At 47.8% G+C, this 22,486-nt stretch overlaps 2 protein-coding genes across 3 annotated transcripts; one reads left to right on the top strand and one right to left on the bottom strand.

The window, feature by feature from the left end:
* The first annotated feature begins 7,844 nt into the window (after positions 1–7,844).
* Positions 7,845–11,118, top strand: LOC109770986 (myb family transcription factor MOF1). 2 transcript variants are annotated; one of them, XM_020329701.4, is made up of 6 exons: positions 7,845–8,160; positions 8,473–8,549; positions 8,686–8,722; positions 9,278–9,362; positions 9,492–9,744; positions 10,630–11,118. In XM_020329701.4, exons 1-6 carry the CDS (start codon positions 8,031–8,033, stop codon positions 10,924–10,926), a joined length of 879 nt encoding a protein of 292 aa, XP_020185290.1. In that variant the 5' UTR covers positions 7,845–8,030; the 3' UTR covers positions 10,927–11,118. The 2 variants fall into 2 exon arrangements, with proteins under 2 accessions (XP_020185290.1, XP_040255493.1); XM_040399559.3 differs by having other exon boundaries at positions 7,865–8,160; positions 10,627–11,118.
* Positions 11,119–19,072: 7,954 nt separating this feature from the next.
* Positions 19,073–20,030, bottom strand: LOC109770987 (probable glutathione S-transferase GSTF1). Its single transcript, XM_020329703.3, has 3 exons — positions 19,828–20,030; positions 19,685–19,733; positions 19,073–19,574 (listed from the first exon to the last, which is right to left on the bottom strand). Exons 1-3 carry the CDS (start codon positions 19,975–19,977, stop codon positions 19,117–19,119), a joined length of 657 nt encoding a protein of 218 aa, XP_020185292.1. The 5' UTR covers positions 19,978–20,030; the 3' UTR covers positions 19,073–19,116.
* Between the last annotated feature and the right edge of the window lie 2,456 nt (positions 20,031–22,486).

The raw sequence follows: 22,486 nt of genomic DNA, 5'->3' as shown, positions 1-22,486 counted from the left end.
AAAAAAGAAAATATTAGAAACCTGACGTCAGATTTTTAAGATTAGAATCTTAACAAGAGGTCGAAGTGGAGGGAAACCTTCCTATGGAATCTAGTGCAAATGAATCCATTTAAAAAATCCTACAGGTGGCTATCCGAGGAATCAAACGATCCATGTAGAAAAAAATTCCTAACGATTAGATCCGTCCAAAATTTCTTTACAAATCCTCCGAATCAAAGAAGCCGGCAGCAGTGGGTATACACAGTGGGATCCGGCATGCAGGCAAGCAATTCATTTCGCAACTCTGCACAAGCTAGCTTCCTTGGGTACAAACGGAAGCCAGCTATTGCTGCAAAATTCTCTCCTCTGGGCAGGGCGGCAGAGGCAGGCATCATCCATGCGCCCCGGGGACAGGCAGAGACCCGAGGCGGTACGCGCGTACAGCTACGCGAGGGATAGGGCCACTGTGCTCCGCCGAGTTGCCGCTGCCTGCAGGCTGCAGCGCATGCAGCAAACACAGGGCTACATGCCTCTCTAGTCTCTACTACCTACGTACTGCCAACTGCTGGCACTAGTAGTAGTACTCCGACGAGACAAAGGAAGCTGCTAGCTGCAGCTGCTGCATGCGCTGCTATTCCATCCATCCAATCCTTTACGCGGCTGTTGCAGCGCACAGGGAGTTAAAGAGAGGGCTGCTGCGCGTGTATCCGTTCCGGCCGTATCTGAAAAGACGTGATGCGCAGCTGCTGCATGCGGTGCATGGAGATGGAGGCGAAGCTCCTTGCGCTGGCTTGAGGCGACGTACGTGCAGTGCAGCGCAGCAATGGCTGCGCAGGATCCTACACGATGCTCGATACGTTTGCGCCTACGTATACGCCGGGTAGGCGAGTTATGCCTCTGTGTATACTACTAGCTCTAGGCACCAGACGGTGGCATGCCCAAGGATGGCAGGAGGGACGCCGCGGGCACGGCGCCATGCATGAGCACGGCGTGCAAGCATCGCGAGTTTAAAGGAAGAGTTACGCAGGCAGCAGCAATGGCGGATACGGTTGTACAGGAGGAAGGGAGGAACGGAGATACGCCGTCAGGGTTTCTGCAGGCGATGTGGCCGCTGCCTGCCCCGACAGCTGCACGCCCGGACAAAGAGAGACCGAGGGGGGAGGAGAGAGAATGCACACCCTTTTTTTTTCCTGGGCACACTACCGTAGTTCTTTCGCTAGAGCTGTCCTACTCGATGTGTATGCAGATGGTGGGTTATTCTAGGACGATTTGACCAAATCTCACCAGGATTTGGACCTACTCCCTATAGTGTTTTAAACGCTTTTATATTAGTTTGGGGAGGGAGTACAAACGTTGCATGTACCAGTAAACCTTCCGCCAATGAAACATTTTGTGCTTCCACCAACAAATCTGGAGTGGGCACTTGAAGGAAAAAAAATGAAACAACTTCCACCAAATGCTAGCGGCCTTCCGTCAAATGCCTATTCATCTCCCACCAAACATGAAAAAAAAAATAGCAGCGGCCTTCAACCATCCGGAAAGGAGGAACATGTGATGGCTTCTGATTGGTCTGGCGGATGTTCGGACGCCCGCAAAGCCCACTTTCAATGTTACCAATTTGTTGGAATTCGAACGTCAGGATTGTCCGTGGACGTTTGAGGGATATCACTGGATGGTAGAATGTGCCCGGACTCCTGCAAAGGACATATACGAAAGATTTGAGGGCCCGCGTTGAAGACACCCTTAGGCTCTGTACAATGCTAGGCGCTTAGGGAGGTGCTTAGAAAAACAAACCGGAATTTTCCGAAGTACGGATGCCTATTTCTATAGAAGAGACGCCTAATTAAATGTCTACCCTTTATAAATAAGCACTGACGCTTAAAAACACTAAGTTTTTTTTTCTCTAAGCACCTTCCCTGAGCGCCTTGCATTATACAAGGCCGAGCATGTACAACCAAACTTGCCAAACCCGGCGCATCTGCGGACAATGCCCGGCCAGTCCTCAAATCACGGCGTCCATAGCCGTGTACCTCATATCCGGTCCCCTACATCCAAACTAAAGCATACAACTTTGAACTAAACTACGTAGGTCATCAAACATACATAGAAATGCGACAGCAAACAAACATATAAACCGACAGAAACCGACATAATTCACATAAACAATCACCAAAAGATCACCACAGTTCAATCGACGGACAAATTCTAACTAGATTAATAATAACGGAAATTAAACACGGAGATAGGGCTGGCCTTTACCACTTCCTCGTTGGTCCTTTGCCCTTCCGGTCACTGGCGCTGTTGTAGCCGTTTGCGGCAGAAGGTGGGTCGTCGGAGCTGCCGGAGTCGGAGTCGTCGGAGGAAGAGGAGAGGATGATGTAGCCCTTCATCATCCTGGCGACGCAGTCCTACTTCCATGAGCTTGGCCTCTCTCATCGCCTCTGCCGCCTCGCGCGCGGGCTGGTCTGGGCCCAGCCGAAGCGCCTTCGCGTTCTTCCTCTGGAGCCAGCCGACGTCCATCTCCGTCGTCGTAAGTGACCGGCAAGAGACCCTCGCGAGGAACCGCTCCTGCTCGCCCGACACCACCGGCATCCAGCGCCCGCGGCGGGAGGACTGTGCGACTGCCTCCGATGCGGCCGCCCTCTCCCTTACCCGTCGCCTCTCGCGACGGGCGGGGCGTGCGCCTCCATTTCAGGCGTGCGCGTCCTCAACGCTGGCGGAGCGGACACTAAAAACCATCGCTGCCCTTCAGGAGCAGCGCCCGAAGGGGGAGGAGGTCGATAAACGGGCGGCGCAGAGTGAGCTGTCCACGCGGAACTGCACGCACGGCGGGAAGGGCCAGCTCTGTCGTCGGCGCTACGGCGGCGGGCGCCACGCGACGCAGTAGATCCGGAACTACCTTCCTTTTCCACCCGCAACAGCTCCAGTGTGATGCGGAGAGCCATGCTTGTACACATCGCCGTTCGTCTCGCGGAGGAACGCGTCCTAGTCGGTGCCGAAGTCGTCGGAGTGGCTGCCGGTGCTGGACATGGTGGATGGAGATCGGGAGGTGACGGATTGGAGAATAGGAGGAGGGAGACGGTGACTTGAGCGAAGTGAAGTGAGGTTAGGGTTCGACCCGGATGGGATTTTGTGGGGACGGAGTGGGATCATGGTGTGGGCCAGTGTTGTGCCGAGCTGACGTGGCGGACGCGCCCAGACCACCCTATATCCATCCTACATTTGGGCTGGGTATGAAAGGTGTCAGACCATTCTTAAAAAAAATAAGAGGTGTGAGACAGTCTGGACATTTGAGACGAGTTTGAGGCACCCGGATGGATCAGCTTTTTTTAACCGGTCAATGACCAGTCTGCCCACCCAAACGTTTGAAGCGCCCGGCTGTAGATGCCCTTAGAAGAGAGTGTGCTAAGAATGCAAGAACGAGTAAATTGATTTTGAGAAGGGTGTAGTCCAGAGCTCAATATTACTGTACGTACGATATTTGATGTACGGAACTAGTCTACACGATATGCACTCACCCGATCTCTAGACGACACCTAATCAAATGATTGTGCTGCACCTTGGCTTTGCCATGGACGGTTTGATCACCGTGTCGTCCAGAAATCGGCCAGAAAATGTCGCCTGCCTAGCAGAACTCTTTGATGTATGATTTCCACACGACCCGAGTGCTGCTATGCACACGACGGTGTGGAGACAATTTGATGTATGATTTCCACACAATCGGCAAGGATTTTTTTCCCCCTGAATTGCAGTAGCATACTTATTAACATTTCCCCGCAACAAAATATTCCTAGCATTGAAGTATACACAAAAACTTGAATGAAGCAAAGGAATCATGATTCACAGTCCAAGCACCGCTTGGTTCACTGTTCTCTTTTCCCACGTATATCCACGAGAGGAGCTGCGCGGCAGTGTGGCAGGGCAGCCAACCTTAATGGCAACCTTGCTTCTAGCAGTAGGCAAACCACGGGGAAGGGAGCAAGAGGGTGGCGATCGAGTAGCGAAGGCGAACTTTTGGTCTATGGGACATATGTCCGTGGTATCCTCTTCGTCAGTAAGTGCACCACAATGTGTAGCTAAAGTAGTAGTTATGTCTATACGTTGTGCATTTAGATGTGGAAAGTGGCATATACATCTTCAGAACGGTGCTGTACGAGCCTAAGAACAGGACAGTACAGGATCCAGTGCACTTTCCAGACGCGTTTTCCCGTGCTTGAACTTTAAATGCTGTGGTGTTTGCACACGTAAAACTTTTTGCACGCCGATGCCCTTGTCAGAGGAGATAGACATCATAACTTTTGTTAAAAAGACGCGTGACTTCTTCCTCCGTTTAAGATTTCGGAAATCCTTGATCACATGCTTATATTAGGCAAAAAGAAACTATTAAAAAGACGGGACACATACCTTAGAAATAATGTAATTACATGAGAAAGCAAGTAATTAAGCAATCTGCACGGCCTCATGGTAAGGAGATATGATTATGTTGTGTTAACATGACAAAAATTTAATAACATGAGGAAACAAATGTTTTTTGTATGGTTTGCTACATGAACAGGAAAATTGTTAAAAATTATAGATTTAAAAAAGTAGTATTTATGGGACATTCATAGTAGTTAAAACATAACCTTTTTTTTACAAGTCATGTTTGCATGCAATGTAATGACACAGACATTAGTCTAAGATAATCGCCCAGTGGTTAGTTCGTTAGCAGTAAAAAAAGGGAAGGACAGTAAATTCTGATTGTTGGTTGGTCATCCTTTAATTCAAGCGTCGATGGCATTGTGGAGGGTAAGCTACATCACGTATTCGATCCATCCCATATTCTGAACAGAGTCCTCCTCCCAAGTCAAGCAAATAGCCGCCGCTTTGTGTCTCAGGGAGAGGAAGACAAAATGAAGGTTCTTACTGGAGTAGAGTGATGCGCTGGTGGTTTGGGGGGGGGGGGGGGGGGGGGGGAGAGTGTGCTCTGCTCTCGTGTGGTAGGTAAGTGAAGCGAGGTAAAATATGTATGTGTCCTGCGTGGCCATGAACCGTGATCATCTCTGCATAATCAAATCCCCCAAGTCGCAAGGATGATGACTATTTTAATCGGTACAGAAAAAAAATACATAATCAAATCCCACAAAGATGTAGCTAGAGGCGCTTTGCACTGTGATGAACGTCAGGGACAGTTGGGGAGTAAGTAGCTGGGTAAATGAGTGTGGGACAGTATGTGGGATAGGTCTGAAGGAATCAAATACAAGAACTGCTGCTGCAGAGAACGTTGAAATACAAAACGAGAGGACAAACTATACTAATAGGCCGGTGCGGATGACTGGTGAGATTCCGGGGGGATAGATGTCCCCAGGAACCATTAGGTATTTCCCGAGCAGCCTCCTATGCTTCGGTCAGTTGCCCCAGCTGCTGCTGCTTGCCTCTTTGAGTTCACACAGCTGCGCTCCTCGGCAGGTTCTCTCTGCCTGCCTTATTCAAAGTTAGGCATGCCTGGCTGTCTGTCCGTCAGTCACACCCCTTGATGATCAATGCGCTAGGAGGAATTTTGCAGCGGTAGCAAAATCTTGCTGCTCAGAGCCTGTGAATCTTGCCGTCGATCTTTGCTCCTTTTTGACTTCCTTTCGAGCACACAGAAAGCGGAATTTTTGAAAGTGTCGCTGTTCTTTGGCCACTTGCACATTCCACCGGATGCACGGTAGTACTACCAACAGGAAATTTAAACGAAAAAATTGGACTACATTAAAATAAGAATATATTCTTCACACAGGACAGTCGAAATAATTGCTTTTGTTGTCATGCAACGGGACCGTTGCACGGCGAAATAATTCCTTGCTCCCCTGATGCCGCGATGCGGGACGAAGGGTCCAAAGCCGGGAGATAAATTCGTTTTGTTTGCTTGCCGCTCCTGCTCATTCCTGGCCACCGTCTGCGTGCCATGCCAGCGCCATGTTTTTACTTGGCGGAAATAGGAGATTTCATTCCTGCTCCATTCTTTTCTTCAACGGTGTCTTTGCTAGCCACTGGCACCCTCGATTGATTTGACGCGAGCATGACATCTTGGCCGGCTGCGCGCAGCCTGATCTAATCTACTGCTGCGCGTAGTAGCATGCGACTTGGACTCGAGTAGCTGTTACTCCCGAAGATACAACTCCGAGCTAGCTTAGCTAGGTTTTCGCTTACCAGCGCCGCCCGAGCGAGGTAGCTGCATGGAGCTGGTGAGCACAGCACAGCACAGCACAGGCACTGCTCTACGTTACGTTACGTGAGATCATCACTGCCCGCAGGCATAATAAACCGACCCAGACGTGCATTGCATTGCATGCGTAGCTATCCACACACCGGGCAAAACCATGGGCACATCGAAACGTTCCAAACCGCACAGGTTTTTCTCTCTGTCTCTCTTTCTTCAGAACACCGAACCTCACAAGATGTATCTGCACAAAATGCGCAGCTACACTACGTACTTCCTCCGTCACAAAATAAATGACTCAACTTTATATTAACTTTATACTAAAACTAGTACAAAGTTGAGTCATTTATTTTTAGAGTGAGAGAGGTTAATGGCGCTGCGCACAGAGCACTAAACCTGCCAGTCCCACATCAACCCGTTGCATTGTGCATCCGTCGTCCGGGCCGTACAGGGCTGGCTAGGTAGCCAGCCAGCTAGAGTACTCATAGTAGGCGTCGTACCTGTGTAGCCTATGCATGCGTGGCCAAACAAGGGAAGAAAGGCCGGGGCGAAACGAGTAAATCGGTGCGGGAACCAACCAAAAGGCTGGGCCTGAGCCTGAGCGATGCGTGACATGATTTGCCAAGGGAAGAGAATCCTGCGCCCAGAGATACTGCCACTGTGGGTATCCGTCTTCCCAGCGCCCACTCGCAGCACGTCGTACATTACGTACGTGCATACATACGCTGGCACTGTCGCGCCCACCCGCTGTCTCTCTGACCGGACCGGCGCGCCGCACATAACACACGTCGCTGTCTCCCGGTGGCGGAGTCAAAGGCTTTGGCCGGAGCCGTGGCCTCGGCCGCGCGTCTCATTCATTATGGCGAGGCGTGGTCACAGGCCTCGGCGTGGCCCGTGGGAGGGAGGTGTCGTAGGGTTCTGCCTGTGTTCTTCTTTATTTTCAGGTGGTAAAACGGACGGGGTATGGCATGGCATGGATGGATGGGGATCTGAGGGAGGTGCCTGGACTGGACCGGTGCATCCGGTTTGTCCCCTTCCATTTGGTGTTCCCTCGCCTCGCCTCGCCTCGACTCGGATGCACACTTGCAGCAAGCAGCAGCACCAACACTCCTCCACTCCAGTGAACTTGTTGTTCCTTCAAGCTGCTGTCCTGTCCTCCTGCTGTTCACACGAAATAACGATGGTTTGGCTGATTTTGCACATGAAAGAGCGTCGCTATTTTAGCGCAAAAAGAAGAGCGTTGTTGTTTTAGCGCAAAAGCATGTGTGTGTGAGACACACAGGGAGCTCCGGTTAGAATGAATTTTTCTTGAGGTGTTCGGAGAGTAGAGAGAGAGACAGAGAGATGTTGGCTGGCGATATAGGAGTAGATCCACATTGGGCTGGGAGGTGGTACGTACTCTATAATGGAGCAGTTGTCTTTTCCCTAGTAAAGAAACTTTGCAAAGCATGGCAGGCCTCTCTCCCTCCCTCTCTCTCTCTCTCTCTCTGGTACGTATATTGTGGCAGTACAATGTCTGGACTCAATAAATCATGCTAATGATAGTAATGATAGCTACGACCAGTGCTCCGCTAATCCTAGACAGACGCAACCGTAATTATCACACAGCCCCTGCACCTGCAGTACCCACACAGACAGACGCAAGCTCTAATAGCCTCTAGCCATGCAAAGGAGCGGCCACGGGGGAGCACGGCACAGGCAAGAAACCAAGGGGTAGAGCCGTAGAGCGGCGCCAAGGGCAACCAAGCTCCCACCACCACCAGTATAAAAACCTACTCCGGCCTTCTTGTCTTTTGCCATTCCAAGGTAGAAGAACAAGGGCAGCTTCGAGAGGGAGGCGAGAGAGGAGAAGGAGAAGGAGGAGGAGATGGGGAGCAGCGCCAAGAAGCAGGAAGCCGTGAGGCGGTACGTCAGATCCCGGGCTCCCAGGATGCAATGGACGGCCGAGCTCCACCGCAGCTTCCTGCAGGCCATAGAGTGCCTCGGTGGAGAACACAGTGAGTTCCTTCCTCTCTTCTTCTTCTTCTTCCTCAAACATATTCCTTTCCAAAGATTAGTTGCTCCTTTACTTCTTCTTATTCTTTCGGTTTGTTTTGTTTCTCCCCGCATCCATTTTCTCTTCTCGTTCTACACCGGATGTCTGCTGTGTTTGTACATGAATGATGAATCTAGTTTCTTGCCATGTCTGTTCTGTTACTAGTTTTGCACTAGCCAGGTTCCTTGTAGCTGCCTGATGTGTTGTTTGTCTCCTTTTAATCTCTTTAGAATCCTTACTAATTGTGACCTGGGCGGGGCGTTGTTAATTTCAGATGCCACTCCTAAGCTGGTTCTCAAGGTCATGGGTGTGAAGGAGCTTACCATATCCCACGTCAAGAGCCATCTGCAGGTTATTTTCTTCACTCGCCTCGCCTGCACCCATCACTCTTGCAATTATATTGTGTGAACTATATTCTTCCGTGCGGAGGAGCCTGCAAAGTAATACAAAGACTGACTGCTCCACGTTTGTTCCTTCTTTTGAACAGATGTACAGAGGCCCGAGCACTCGCAAGGCCAAGAGAGGTGAGAGCTGAAGCTCTGCCCTTTCAATATTCATGCATTTTTCTTTACTTCTTTTTTTGTGAAAAATCTTTCTTTACTTAATCAGTCTCGGAAGTCATAGGTTTTACCTCCTTGTTTCTTGGGGATAAGAGATGAGGCCCTATATATTCTTGTTATAAATTAGTTTGTCAACGCAACTTTAGCCTAGTTCCATTGTCTTTTTTTACAATCTTCCGAACCAAAGTTCACCTCCAAAACAATAGTACTGTAGAATGTTACACCACGAATAGTACTAGTACTAGCAGTGTTCATTTTCTTTAATTAAACATCAGATCAGATCGCCTCAAGGTCTGCGTGAGGCAACTCATTCGGTATTCATTGCCAAGCCTAGACACATCTGCAGCATGCTTATCACACCCGGCAACTAACCACTCATCGCTTCATCATGCATGCAAATGCTCTGCTCTGCTCCAAAAGCTAGGAACAAAAAAAAGTTAATCTGCATGAGATTTTTTCCCTGTGCACACTTTAGATGTTGCTAATGGAAAGCCAAACCCCTTTCTTTCTTTTTTCCAGAGGCGCAACCAGGGCTGCAAAGGAGGCACTCATGTGCCGCTGATGAGCAAGGAGGAGCCCCCTTCATGTGCCCACCTCTGAAAAGGTTTGTGCTAGCTGCAACATTTTCAAACTTTGAAACTGAGATGCGTTCAAGTTAAAAAAGACAAAGCTTTTTGGTGTCCTAATCTTGACAAGAGAGCACCTTTTCCTCCGGGGTCTTTGAAAAACACAGGGCGAGGACGGGGGCGGGGACAGAGGCCGCGGGCGAAGGCATGCAAGGCGGCCAAAGCCAAGGAATCAGTGGGATGAAGACCAGCGGCGCTGTCAACCGGTACTGCATTGATGATTACTACATGCAAGCCATGGCCATGGAGAGGAGAATAATGGAGGGCCTCAGCGGCTGGCAGAGGGATGCTGCTGCTGCGGCTGCTGTTTCCGACCTCCGGACCGTGGGATGCTTGGAGCAAGGATCCGGCGACTTTAAGGTACGCATCTGCTGCAAAAGTAGCCACGGTAAACATTGGGAAAGTTGGTCTCAAGAAGAAATGTCTTCTTTTGTCTTCAATTATTTCACGCACTTGTTATTTTTATCTCCCTTATTGCTTGCGCACACACAAACTGTTTGTTGATTGTCTGACTTAGCTGAGCTCGTACGTAGCCAACTAGCCACTTCATGTCCCTAGCATTAGTCAACCAGAGTTTTGAATATTTTAACTGGTTTTCATGGTGCAATGTCATGACCATACTACCATCCAATCCACTATTGCTGCATCTCGTGGTAGTTGTACTACTATGAGGGAGCTGGAATGTCCTGATTGACCGATGCACAATCTTTATCGTCCTATCAGGACTGTTGTATATCACTGTAGACGTTATATAGTTGCCGGTGCGTGTATCTGCCTGCATATGCACACCCCAGCTAGGCTTGTGAATACCGTATTTGTACAAGGACAATGTAGCCCACGTTGCACTTGCAGTAATGGCATTTGATTTGCATTGTTCACTCCTGAATCCTAGCACAGTTGTACCCGTGGGCATTCATGAGGATAACAGCGCAGGTAGAATTGCAACGTTATAGCTTTTCTGGTGGTTTGCTCTCACTGGAAATTTCAGAAAACTGCACATGTCATTTAGCTTCTGAAACACATAAATAGTGGTAGGAGTACTAGTGTACTAGCTCAGATCCTTGCGGTTTTACTGAAGCTAGGAAATTACTGTAGATATCATCCAACAGGGTCAAATCATGCCAAGGAAATAAATTTGAGAGTAACACACAGCAGGACTACTTATCTCTTTAGGCCGTACGTAGCTGCCATCAATGGATGCAGGAATTTACCCCTTGACTGCAAACTTGCATTTGTTCTCAGCAGATAATCAAACCAGAAGCACACCACTACTATCCTGGTCTTGCGGTGAAGAAGCAAGGACCCAAGGAGAAGGACGGCAACGGGACGGAGCAGTGCTCCCTGTCGCTGTCCCTTGGCCTGGACCCGAGATGCCTCCGTGCCGCCGTCTCATCCTCGTCGCCGAGCGAAGGGAGCTGCATCGTCTCCTCGTCGCCGCCGCCGAGGAGGAGGAGCTCCAGCCACTGCTCCGGGCACTCCGGCTACTCCGACACCCAGGGCGTCAACTTGGACCTCTCCTTGTCCATCTGCGGATCTTATTAGACGACTGGCCGAAATTTTGTACATCGATCTATCTGTCTGTCACTCGTTTTGGTGCATGGTGCTAGGATGATTAGCTAATGGCAGGTTGTTAGGTTAGGATTAGGGGTTCAATGACGTTTAGAGGAGTGTTAGCAGGTTACCAAGTTGCAAAGGCTATCTTCAGCTAGTACCAAAGAGAGGGGGAAAAGGCGAGCGAGGGAGATTCTTGCTTGGCCTCTGCATCTTTTCCTTTGCCCGAAACCGTTCGATCTCGTCACATGTAGCTTTCCGGAGTAGGGAGGGAGAGCAGGTCCGGCTTGGCTGGCGAGATCAGCAGTATTCCTTGCAGGTCAAAAGTGTGCTGGTGCCATGATGTTGTTTCTACTTCTCCTACGTAGTGACCGTGACGGCTCCTGCAGCTGCTACGAGAATACCCTGAACAAAGGAAAGGGGATTCTCTTTTCCCAAAAATCGCCACTGCATTTCTCGCTAGAGATCGAGCGGCCAGAGAATATATGTGGGTGGTGTGCTTTTAGGAGGCTACATCACCTCCTTGCGTCCTGGCGCCTCCTCCATAGGCAGCCGCATGCAGCACAGAGAGCCAGCGAGCCTGCTTGGTACAGAACCCACCTGCTTCGTGCAAGCCGAAAACTGTCATGATCACTCCTACTGCCGTATACACTAGTGCAAAACGAACATGGCGAAGGGGCAGCTGGTGCAGGAATGACGAACACGATTTGACCAGGCTTCACTTAAGACTTAACACCTGCTTGCTTGCCCTGAAAACCCTCATTAGAGCAGAGCCAAAGAAGAGAACAACCAGATACTAATGACACTACCATGATTAAAAAAAAGTATATGGATGAGTGCTACTGGCCAGTCAGCAGTACTATCAGACTAGTCGACGTGGAAATTCAGAGGGGGAAAGCGATATTTGGTGAAAAATGGGAGCCATTTCAACTTTCCCAAGATTATGAAACTGGCAGCGTTCAGCCCAGTACAAACCATCACCATGATGGCCCTGGCCAGCCAGTGCGCGGTACGCTTGCGTTCGCAGTGGTGGAGAAAGAAGCTCCGCACAGGCTTCTGCTGCCGCCTCTCGATCATTCCGTATCGTGCATGCTATTGCTATTGTTTTTTTTTTTTTGAGAAATTATTGCTATTGCTTTGTGAACTGGCCATTATAAGCTGTAAAGCTCTGGGCTTGGGTCCAGCGGCATCATGGCCTCCTGGGCTTTGACATTGAAGGGCACTGAAAAGGTGGCAACGGAGCTAGACTCCAAGAACCGGAGAAATCATGGGGTTCCAACGATGAATGAGTGGCCTTCGCAAAGGGATTCTGTTTCGTCCGTCTGTTGGCCCTCGCTAGTGGTTGGGCAATCATCACGGCACGGGTTAGCAGTATTTGTCCTTCGGAGTAGATCAATCTGAAGGAGCAAACAACCAAACTGTTTTATCGCCTCGCCGTTGCTTCTGTAATCAGACATATGTATGCGAACAAATAATGCTCAATGTGCTGAGAGTTTGCAGTGTGCATTGAACGGTACGGTCTGAATATCTGATCAGGCTTCATTCAGCTGTCATCGTGGACTTTGTTTTCTCCGGTGCAGGCTCTTGGCTCTTCTGTTTGGAGTCTCCACTTTACCAACCTGCAAACTTTGCTACACTGAAACTCATTACTGCAAAGCTGAAGCTGAAGCAAGGTACTAAGAGCATCTTCACTAGGGCCCCAAGAAGCCTCCCCAAGCCACTTTTTAGACCTCGGTGGGCCCCACTCATGCCCCCAAGTGCTCGTTTTTCGCCGGTAAAAGCAAAAAACAGCGCCGGCTGTCCCATGCAACACCCAGCGCGCCGGGGGGCTCCTGGGGGGCCTAATTTCGCCGTTTTAGGCGCTGGCCCACCTGCCAGCGTCTCCCTCCTGTCCCCTCACTTTCCTCACTGGCCCACCCACATGCTTCCTCCTCTCTCTCTCCCTCCACGCACACACACAAGACACGGCATGGAAGCCCTTCGCTCCCGTCCCCGCTGCCTGGCACGCCGCTCTGCTCTCGTGTCCGTCGCCGGAGGGCCACCCACGCCCAGCCGCCCGGCCACCTCAGCCTCGCCGCCCTGCGGCCCGCTTCTCCTCCGCCTCTACTTCCTGCGCGGCGGCTCCCGCAAGTGGCTCTCCAGCCTGCTCCAGACCGCCGGCTGCCCGCTCCTCCTCGTGCCGCTCGGCTTCTCCTACTCCTCCCGCCGCCGGCGCGGCCCCCGCCAAGGCGACAACGCCACGGCCAGCAGCGGCGCCTTCCTCATGACGCACCGCCTCCTGGCCACGTCCGCTGTCGTCGGCCTCATGACCGGCGCCGACAACTTCCTCTACGCGTACGGCCAGGCCTACCTCCCGGTGTCCACCTCCTCCATCCTCATCTCCACGCAGCTGGCCTTCACGGCCGCCTTCGCGCTGCTGCTCGTGCGCCAGCGCTTCACGGGCTCCACGGTCAACGCGACCTCCGTCGAGACCTGCATGAGCTCGCGCGTGCGTGCCTCCGCTCTGGCTTGCGCCGTGTTAGCGCGCGCCGCTGGCTCCGGCTCGCCGTCTCTCTGTTTTTGCGCCTACCTGCGCCCGGCCGGGTCTAGCTCTGCAGCGCCGTCTCCCCGCGAGCCTCCTCGGCCTCACCAGCGCCATTGCGCCGTCCTCGCCCACGAAGTGCTGCTGGTGGTGATGAGCCAACTGCTGCTGGTGGTCACGACGCTCTGCAGCTCGAGCTGCTTGCCGGTGACGGTGCGTACTGCGTCGCCAAGTATGGCCAGAAGTGGGTGCGCCCGCGTGCCGGCTCCGCCCGCTCGCCGCCTCGCCCGGCCGGCCTCGCTGCGCTGCCTGCTCCTCTCGCGCGCGCTGCCTGCTCGCCCCGGGTACGTGCGTTGGGGGGTGGGGTGGGGGCAACGACTGGATATTCTTTCACCCCCGGGCTAAAGTTCTCGCGGGCAGCCCCTCAGGAGGCAAAAAAATGCCTCCTGAGGGGCTCAACGGCTGGAGATGCTCTAACATGAACACATACACACACCTTGACACTGGGTTGGTTTCTTGTCGCCGAGTAAAAGTAATCATGGAGAAACTAGCCGAGACGATGAGAAAACTGAGGCTTGCCGGTCGAATCGCGTCGTGCCAAATCGCTTTGCAGTTCTACAACGAAACGGCAAAACCCAGGAAGCCCGCACGCGCGCGCTGGTCGACTGGCGATGGACGGGACGGGCTGACGAGGACGAGGCCGGAAGGAGGCCGGCCGGCACGCCGTGGCTCCGTGCTGGCGGGGTCGCATCGTGCCGGCGCGTGCCTATGATGGGTCATGATCACCACTTGGACGGCGGCGCCGGTACGTTTTCGCTTCGGGTGGGGCGGTCGCCGTCGCGGTTCCAGCCTTCCGCTGCATGCGGCGCGTGCGGCGTCACCGGTGCACGTGAAGCCAGATTTGGGACGCGAGAGGCAGTCGTGCAAACAGACGTGGAGTAATTGCAAGACGTGCACCGAATTCAATTAAAAAAAATACCTCGAAAAAGAAAAATGAAAAAGTTAGGAAGTGATGAGGGATCGCGCTCTGAATCCACTGGCCTCGCTGCCGGGCCGATCAGTAAGAAGAAAGATAAATAGATCGAGTGCTGTATCAAGAAATGAGACTTAAAAAAAAGTACGTTCGCAGGCGCTCATATACACGGATACACCCATCCCATGAACACACGCACAAACCCTGCCTCTATGAGCACCTCTAAGAAAACAGAGCCGGCATATCATCTTGAGATTGAACAAGTCACCACAGTAGCCTCGTAGCCAACGAGAATGTCTCATCCCACTAAACGTGCATTGCCGAAAATTTAAAAATAAATTCAGAAATAATACGAGCACCAGGACTTAAATTCTGATGGGCTGAGAAATACCACTGTCTTCCTAACTATCAAACCACAGGTTGGTTCGCATCAAGAATTGAGACTTGCACATCGAGCCGGAGGCTTGTGCCCTCTGTAGGTTTTTTTGGAAACGTTATCTAGCTCACATCAGTTTTTTCGGCCTCCCCCTCTCTCTCTCTCTCTCTCTCTCTCTCTCTCTCTCTCTCTCTCTCTCTCTCTCTCTCTCTCTCTCTCTCTCTCTCTCTCTCTCTCTCTCAGATGGGTTGCATGAATCTTAGAGCAGGGCGCCAGGTTGTAAGAAAACAGAAAAATCTTAGAGCAGGGCGCAAAGCACGTCCATCGCAACATTCGTTCATTCTGTTTGGGTCCTCACACAAAGGGTTGAAATTAGCTTATGTGCTTCAACTTGCCATATTTTTTTATGATGGCAAGTTCAGATGCATCCCCACTGCAAATTTGCCATGATTTCTTTCTTAGGAAACAACAAAATTAGCTTAATTGCCATGTGTCCAATACAATTTTTTTAACAATTGCCATGATCATAATAGTTGCCTTGTGGAAGAGAGATGGGTCTCTCCTCCCTTGTGTCTTCTCCTTGGAAAAGGTGGCTAGTTTCTGCCTCCAGCCGACGGCGTCGTCGATCTGCCTAGTCTTCTGTGGCCTTGAGGGTCATGGGAGCGCAGTGGATCCTGGCTCTTACCTGCGGGAGGGCTCTGTTTTTGGATGTCTCTGTAAGTTTGGTTAGGGTTTGTGTCCTGCTCATGAAGGCGAGACGTCGGCGGCTCCCTAAAGATGGAATAAGGTCTCCTCGCCTAGCGTTTGTCCCGGTGGTGTGTCTAGCATTGTCGAAGGGCGTGTGGAGGTGTGTCTCCGACGGATCTCGTAGGATTGGGTTGGTGGTTGTCTTTGCTGGATCTGCTCGGATCCAGTCTACGTTCGTGTGTCTTCTGGGTGGATCCTTCCAATCTACGCTTCTCTTCATCAGCGGCGGTTGCTGTTCTGGTGCGCTGGTCTCATGGGGCCGTAGCATGACGACTTCCCAACCGTCTACCACGATAAATTTTGCCCGGCTTCGGCGAGGGAGGGGTGATGATGGCGGCTTGCCTTTGGCTCGCTTCCATGCTTGTAGTTGTCACTAGATGGTCTACGAATCTAAATATAATTTTTATTATTTTTGGTGTTTGTTGTACTGCAATGATTAAAAATAAAAAGGTCAGAATTTTCTCGCAAAATAATAATAATATTTTCCTCGTGAGCCTTTTGGTGTCCTAGACATGGCAATTTTTTGAAAATAGTTATAGCAAATCTATTATATACACTATGGCAAGTTCATTTAACATAACATGGCAATTCTTATTTTATGTGCGATCACAAATTTGGTATGTGTCCATGGCAAAATTATTGTATACACTATGACGGGTTTATTAAAGATAACATGGCAAATTTCTATTTATTTTCTTCATATATCATGCCAAAATTATTATATACACTATGGCGGGTTTATTAAAGATAACATGGCAAATTTCTATTTATTTTATTTATATATCATGGCAAAAAAATTATTTTTTGGGGGGTGGGAGGGGGCATTGTAGTGGGTGATGGACCATAGCAAATGTTCCATCATGGTTCATGGCAAGTTCTAAGATTTTTTTGTGTTTGTACACATGGCAATGTTTTGAAAATAGTTATTTGCATGAATATTTGGAAATGTCCCCATGGAAAATTGTAGATAATGTTTTTCCAACTACGATGATTACAAAATTTACCATTGTGATAAGCTAAACTTTTTCCAACAAGTTGACATGTGATCATTTACAAAATTTCAAACAATTTGTCATGTATTATATAATTAAAAGATCATTAATTACAGGGTACAACTTTTTGGCTAAGTTTCACATGATCTATGGAACATTTTGCATCAAAAGTTGCCATGGACCATGGCAAATTTTAACTATGCATGTTTTTTTTTTGCTGGGTAACTATGCATGTTTTGTTGTACAAATACCAAGGCAATTTTTTCATGCATATGTTTTTTATGTATTGTACCATGGCAAATTTATTGTATACACCGTGACAAATTCATTGATCATACCAGGAATATTCTTTTTATATGTAGCATAGCAATTTCACGTTACATATATGATTTTTTTGTCATGGCAATTTCATATAGGTGGCATTTTCCTATTGAGATGGCAATTCTATTATCTGTTTTTTATATTTACATCGATGCAATTTATTTTGTTATGTCTAAATTAAGCACATTTTAGCGCTTTCTGTACCGTATTTTTTTTATGTTTCTTTGATGGCATTTTTTATTTAGAAAAAGCGGTTAATTGGACCTAGCTCGTTTTGTCTCGCGCTGCTTTATTTTTAGGCCAGAGGTTAGGCGAACCATCGCTTGTAGCGAACGATCAAAGGTATCTAGATGGTACCCCTAAAAAAAAGGTATCTAGATGGTTCGCTCGATCAGAATTAGCTATTTAACGCATTCTACATCAAACAGTTGGGGCGTCGCACAGGAGAATGGCACCAGTGAGCACAATGGGCCATCCCACTATTGCGGAACGCAGATGTGTCGTATAGGTTCGAAGTCAGTTTTTTTTTCGTTTTTTTTGCGGTTGACTTTTTTTTTGTTTCTTTTTTCTGTTATTTTTACTAGTTTTTCGGTTTCCTTTTTCTGTTTTGTACTTTTTTAATAAATTAAGAAATGATCATAATACCAAAATTTTGTTCATGTTTTTCATATTTTGTTTGCATTCTTAAGAATAATGTTCAGAATTTATTATATTTTTTAATTCTTTTCATTTTTTAAAAACTTCTCATGTTTAATTTTTTTTGAAATTTCAAAATTTGTTTATAATTTTCAAAAAATTCAAATAAATTTTATTAATTTCAAATTTGTTAACATTTTCAGATATTCTTCATTTTCCAAAATGTTCTCACTTTTAAAAAAAAAATCACGTTTTCATAAAATTTTCACAATTTTCAATAAATGTTGTAAAATTTAAAAAATGATGGTAAGTCCAAAATTTTATTCAGGTATTAAAAAAATGTTTGAGATTTCAAAATTTGTTAAGAATTTTGAAACAATAACACTCGTTTTCAAATTTCGTATACAATAATTTGAATCGCCTGCAACAATAAAGCACTACAATATATTTACGAGCTACAGTACTACAATCTGCAACATTGTGAGCTAGCTACAGTAATCACGAGCTAGAATACTGGTACATCTCTCTCTCTCTCTCTCTCTCTCTCTCTCTCTCTGTGAGAAATGGTACATCTCTCATGATCTGAAATCAATCAATGCAGCGTTGCATTAGTAGGCTTGCGTTCCAATGGACCGACCCAGTTGGCTGCCCTGTGCATCCTGGTGCTATACGACACACAATTCGTCATGTAGGATGTCTCCGGTCGATCCTCCATCCCGTAGGGAACAAATCGTTCGCTCGGGTAACTCCCCAGTAAACATCCGCCAGGTACTCGTCCCGTAGGGAACAAAGTTTTCTACGGTAATCACGAGCTAGAATACTGGTACATCCCGTAGGGAACAAAGTTCTTTCTCTACTTTTTTAAAGAGAAAATTATGTTTTTGGTCCTTTAAGTTTTCTAAAAGTATAAATTTAGTCACTTAAGAATTTTTGGACGACATTTGGTCTCTCAAGTCTCAAAATCGAAGACATTTGGTCCAAAACAAAAAAATGTGAATAAAACAGTTGACGTCTCACTAGTTTTCTCTCTGCTTCTCCCCCCTCTCTCTCATACCTATGTCAAATGGCGCCAAGTCCACGGCCGACGCGCCCTGCTTAATTAACCCCCAACCTCCCCTACACCTTTCACCGTCGGCACAAACAGGCCCTGCACCGCCACCGTCACTCCTGGCACAGACTGGGTGCTAGTTGTGTGTGCTTGGTGCAGGCGAGCTTGCGTGGCTGCTTCCGACGTGCGCGCGCGTGTGTGTGTGTGTGTGCTTGGTGCAGGCGAGCTTGCGTGGCTGCTTCCGACGCGCGCGCGCGTGTGTGTGAGAGAGAGAGAGAAAGAGGGGGAGGGAGAAGCAAAGAGAAAACCAGTGACAAGTCAGCATTTGTTTTTAACATTTCTAGTTTTGGATCAAATGCCTTTGATTATGAGACTTGAGGGGCCAAATGACCCCACAAATTCTGAAGGGACCGTCTGTATACTTTAGGAACTTGGAGGGACCAGAAACATACATTGCTCTTTTTAAAATCTTACTATCACGCAACCTTTATTACTCAATCATGGTTACATCATCGACCAACGTTTTTTTTACATGAATATGAAAATGGAGTCTCAGAATCAGGGGGATTAGACCCTCTTCTGCATGTCGGCGCTGATCTTCTTCACGGAAGGCCTCAACAGGAGCTTTTCCCACCACGCTTTCACGGAAGGGAACGAGTCGAACACGGACGCATACGGAGTTTCCATGAAGCGGAACGTGAAGGGGAAATGGTTGAGGTCCGCGACGCTAATGAAGCTTCCCGCCAGGTACTCATGCTTCGACAGACGGCCTTCGTAGATCTCAAGCACCTCCTTCAGCTTCTCCACGCTCTCGTCCACGACCTTCTGGTTCGTCGGTATGCCGTAGGCCGTGGGGTACACGATGCACTCGTAGACGATAGGCGCGACTGCTTTGCTGTACTGGTGCGCCTCGACCTCGGCCCAGACGTCCGCCGTAGCCGCTTCTTCCGGGTTGCTTTCTCTCAGCATGTCGACTTCGCCCGTCCTGTATTTGCGGAGAATGTATTTGGCGATGGCACGGGACTCTGTGGATGTAGAAAAAGAAACAAGGGATTACGTTCGATCGTCACATGTAAACATGATACTACAAAGGTTAATGAGATTGAATTGTTGTTACACGGCAAGTAAGGTTTACCAAAGAGCACGAGGTCTCCATCTTGAAAAGCTGGGATTTCACCAAATGGCTGCAAGAATGCACAAACATAGGCCAATCGACAAGATTAGTCGAAAAGCTTCCAAAAATTCTACTGGTATATGAAATCAAAACATGCGCCTTACGTTTCGGGCGAGGTGCTCGGGTTTCTTGTGTTCCTTGGCCAGGAAGTCGATGTTGACAACCTCGTAGTCCGCACCGACCTCCTCCAGGCACACCAGCACGTGGGCCACGTTCGTGAACGCGGCCGACCCGAACACCTTCACCGGCGCCATTTTTGAGTTGCCTGTGTGTTGAGGTGTGCAATGGCAGCAGCATCCTTCCTTTTTATAGATGGCATATCTAGGAGGAGGCGTGTATCTTCCAGCACAAAGTCAAAGTGGAGCTTTTCTGATTAATTCCTCACTAGTTAGTCTTTGTTATTCTTCTCTGTACCAGAATCAATACTCGGTCTTCAGCAGACACCAATCCCCATTTCTCTAGTGAATCACGTATGTTGTCTTTCCAACTACCGGTTAACCCTTTGAGTACATTTTTCTTTCTTTCTTCCGTTTGGTGCAACTGTATGAAATTTGACAAACTATACTGATGCATTCTTGTGTCGTCACCTGTGACCTGTGAGGCGCTTGGAGAACGAGATCGTTTGTGGTGCAATCAGGATTCCCGGTGCCCAAGATCTTACAGATTTTAGATACAACTAGCATAAGCGGATAGCATAATTTGTGCAGCTAGCTGTTGTTTATGTACGTTGTTCATATTATTGTTATAAATTTACATCATTATAATTTGGATCAACGAAAAATTCAGGTGTACATGTTTCTCTCTCTTAAATTAATCTACTACATCCTTTGATCTCCAGAAAATAGGCTGTGCATCGTACATCCCAAACTTTTTTTTTGGCGAGAGGACAAATGGTACTAATAAGCTGTGTAATAATTTTCCTTTTTTTTAGCAAACTCAGCTATGCATCATACAATCAGTAAGCACATCCTAAACTATCTTTTTGGCAAGACAACAAGCACAATGTTGGATCCAAAATTACGTTGTTGGAAGGAAAGCCTTGACATACAATTAGCACCACGTGAACAAAAGGGCAACAACTGAAATGCTAGTCTTTTGTACACTGGACCAAAAGAAGTTAGATTTACACCAGATTTTCAGATGGCAATGCATGTTCTGATGAGATTTGAAAGGGCGCCGAAGGTTCGGAAGGCAATTGCAAGTAGACATCACTTGTTCTCCTGTATTGCCCAGAAAGCCAGAGCATAGAAAATCTAACACCAAACAGTAGCTTACAAGAATCGCAGCCGAAATTGAAATAACACATTATAACAGAAATCTATCAGGCCTTATTACTGTTCGTTTGAACAAAATGAGTTGGGGAGGGTGCAAGACGATTAACAATGTCTACTTCTGTCATGAGAAAATCAAGCCTAATGTATGCATCCAGAACTATTGAACTTCAACTTTCAACGATCAAACTGACTGGGGCCAGGGGATATCAGTAACTCAACGCTTTGAAGAATTTGTAACATTCCATTGAAAAGAATAAAGAGTAAAGTGCATTTTATGTCCCTCAACTTATCATGAAGCGTGTCCTTCGTCCCTGAACTTTTTTTCAGTGCAATCTTTGTCCCTCAACTTATGCCGGGTAGATTTAGTCCCTCATAGCGGTATTCCTTGGTCAAACCCGGTTTAGCTCGTGGTCAAAGGGGTATTGGAACATAGGCTTTGCTCCGGTGAGGATTTCCAACAAACGGCGGCACCATCTTTGCTGCCAAGCGTATGCTCATGCTTAGGCAAGCCTTGCACACCCTCTAGACCATAGCTTGGTCACCAGCGACCTATGTCAAGTTCCAATACCGCTTTGACCATCAGCTAAACCGGGTTTGACCAAGGAATAGACTAAATATACCAGGTATTGAGAATTAAAGGATGAAGGTTGCACCCAAAAAAGTTGAGGGACGAAAACACACTTCGCGATAAGTTGAGGAACGAAAAGTGCACTTTACTGAAAGATAAAAGTTCTTGCTCTACTTTAGCATTCAGATACCCAGCAAAAAAAAGTATTCAACTAGTATATCATATTAACATGTCCATTGCTGTACAATTATCAAAATGACACCAATAATGCAAACTCTATATTCTTGCTCCGACCAGAACTTGATTGCCCTGGTGCCAAATCAAGGATTTTTGGTTTGGTATCATTGCTATGAACAGTTCACGTTCAGACAACTTACCCACACAGCAAGGAATAACATCACATATCTCACTTACAAAGTTATAAAAAGCAATAAAGAACAGAGAGCTTCTGCTTTATATACTAAATAGCCACACTAAAGTCGCGCTATTCGTCACCCTGGGTGAGGAATAGTTATTCTTCACCCCCTCTCTATTTTGACATCAATGCACCGTATTTTTACGTTTTGTAAATTTTGTCTTATTTCATACATAAAAAAAGAACGTAAGAAAATATGTACTCGCCGTAAAAAATATTTTATGTTACATAAAATTACAAATGTAAAAACATATTGTAAAACATACATAAAATGTGATTTTTCTGACCTTATAACTTTTTTTAGACCAAATTTTACATATTGAATTAATGTGCATGTAACTATTTATATTCTAAACGTAATTTATTTAGGAAGTGATCGTAAGATTACCTCGGGTGAAGAATAACTTATTCTGCATCCTGGGTGATGAATAGTAACACTATATAATCAAACACTTTTGAGTAGCCACCAAAACGCAGCATAATTGAAGTCACTAAGCGCTAGGGCA

Source organism: Aegilops tauschii, chromosome 2, assembly GCF_002575655.3.
Source record: "Aegilops tauschii subsp. strangulata cultivar AL8/78 chromosome 2, Aet v6.0, whole genome shotgun sequence".
NCBI lineage: Eukaryota > Viridiplantae > Streptophyta > Magnoliopsida > Poales > Poaceae > Aegilops > Aegilops tauschii.
Note: the sequence above shows the minus strand (reverse complement) of the source record. Positions and strands in the feature narration are given on the sequence as shown.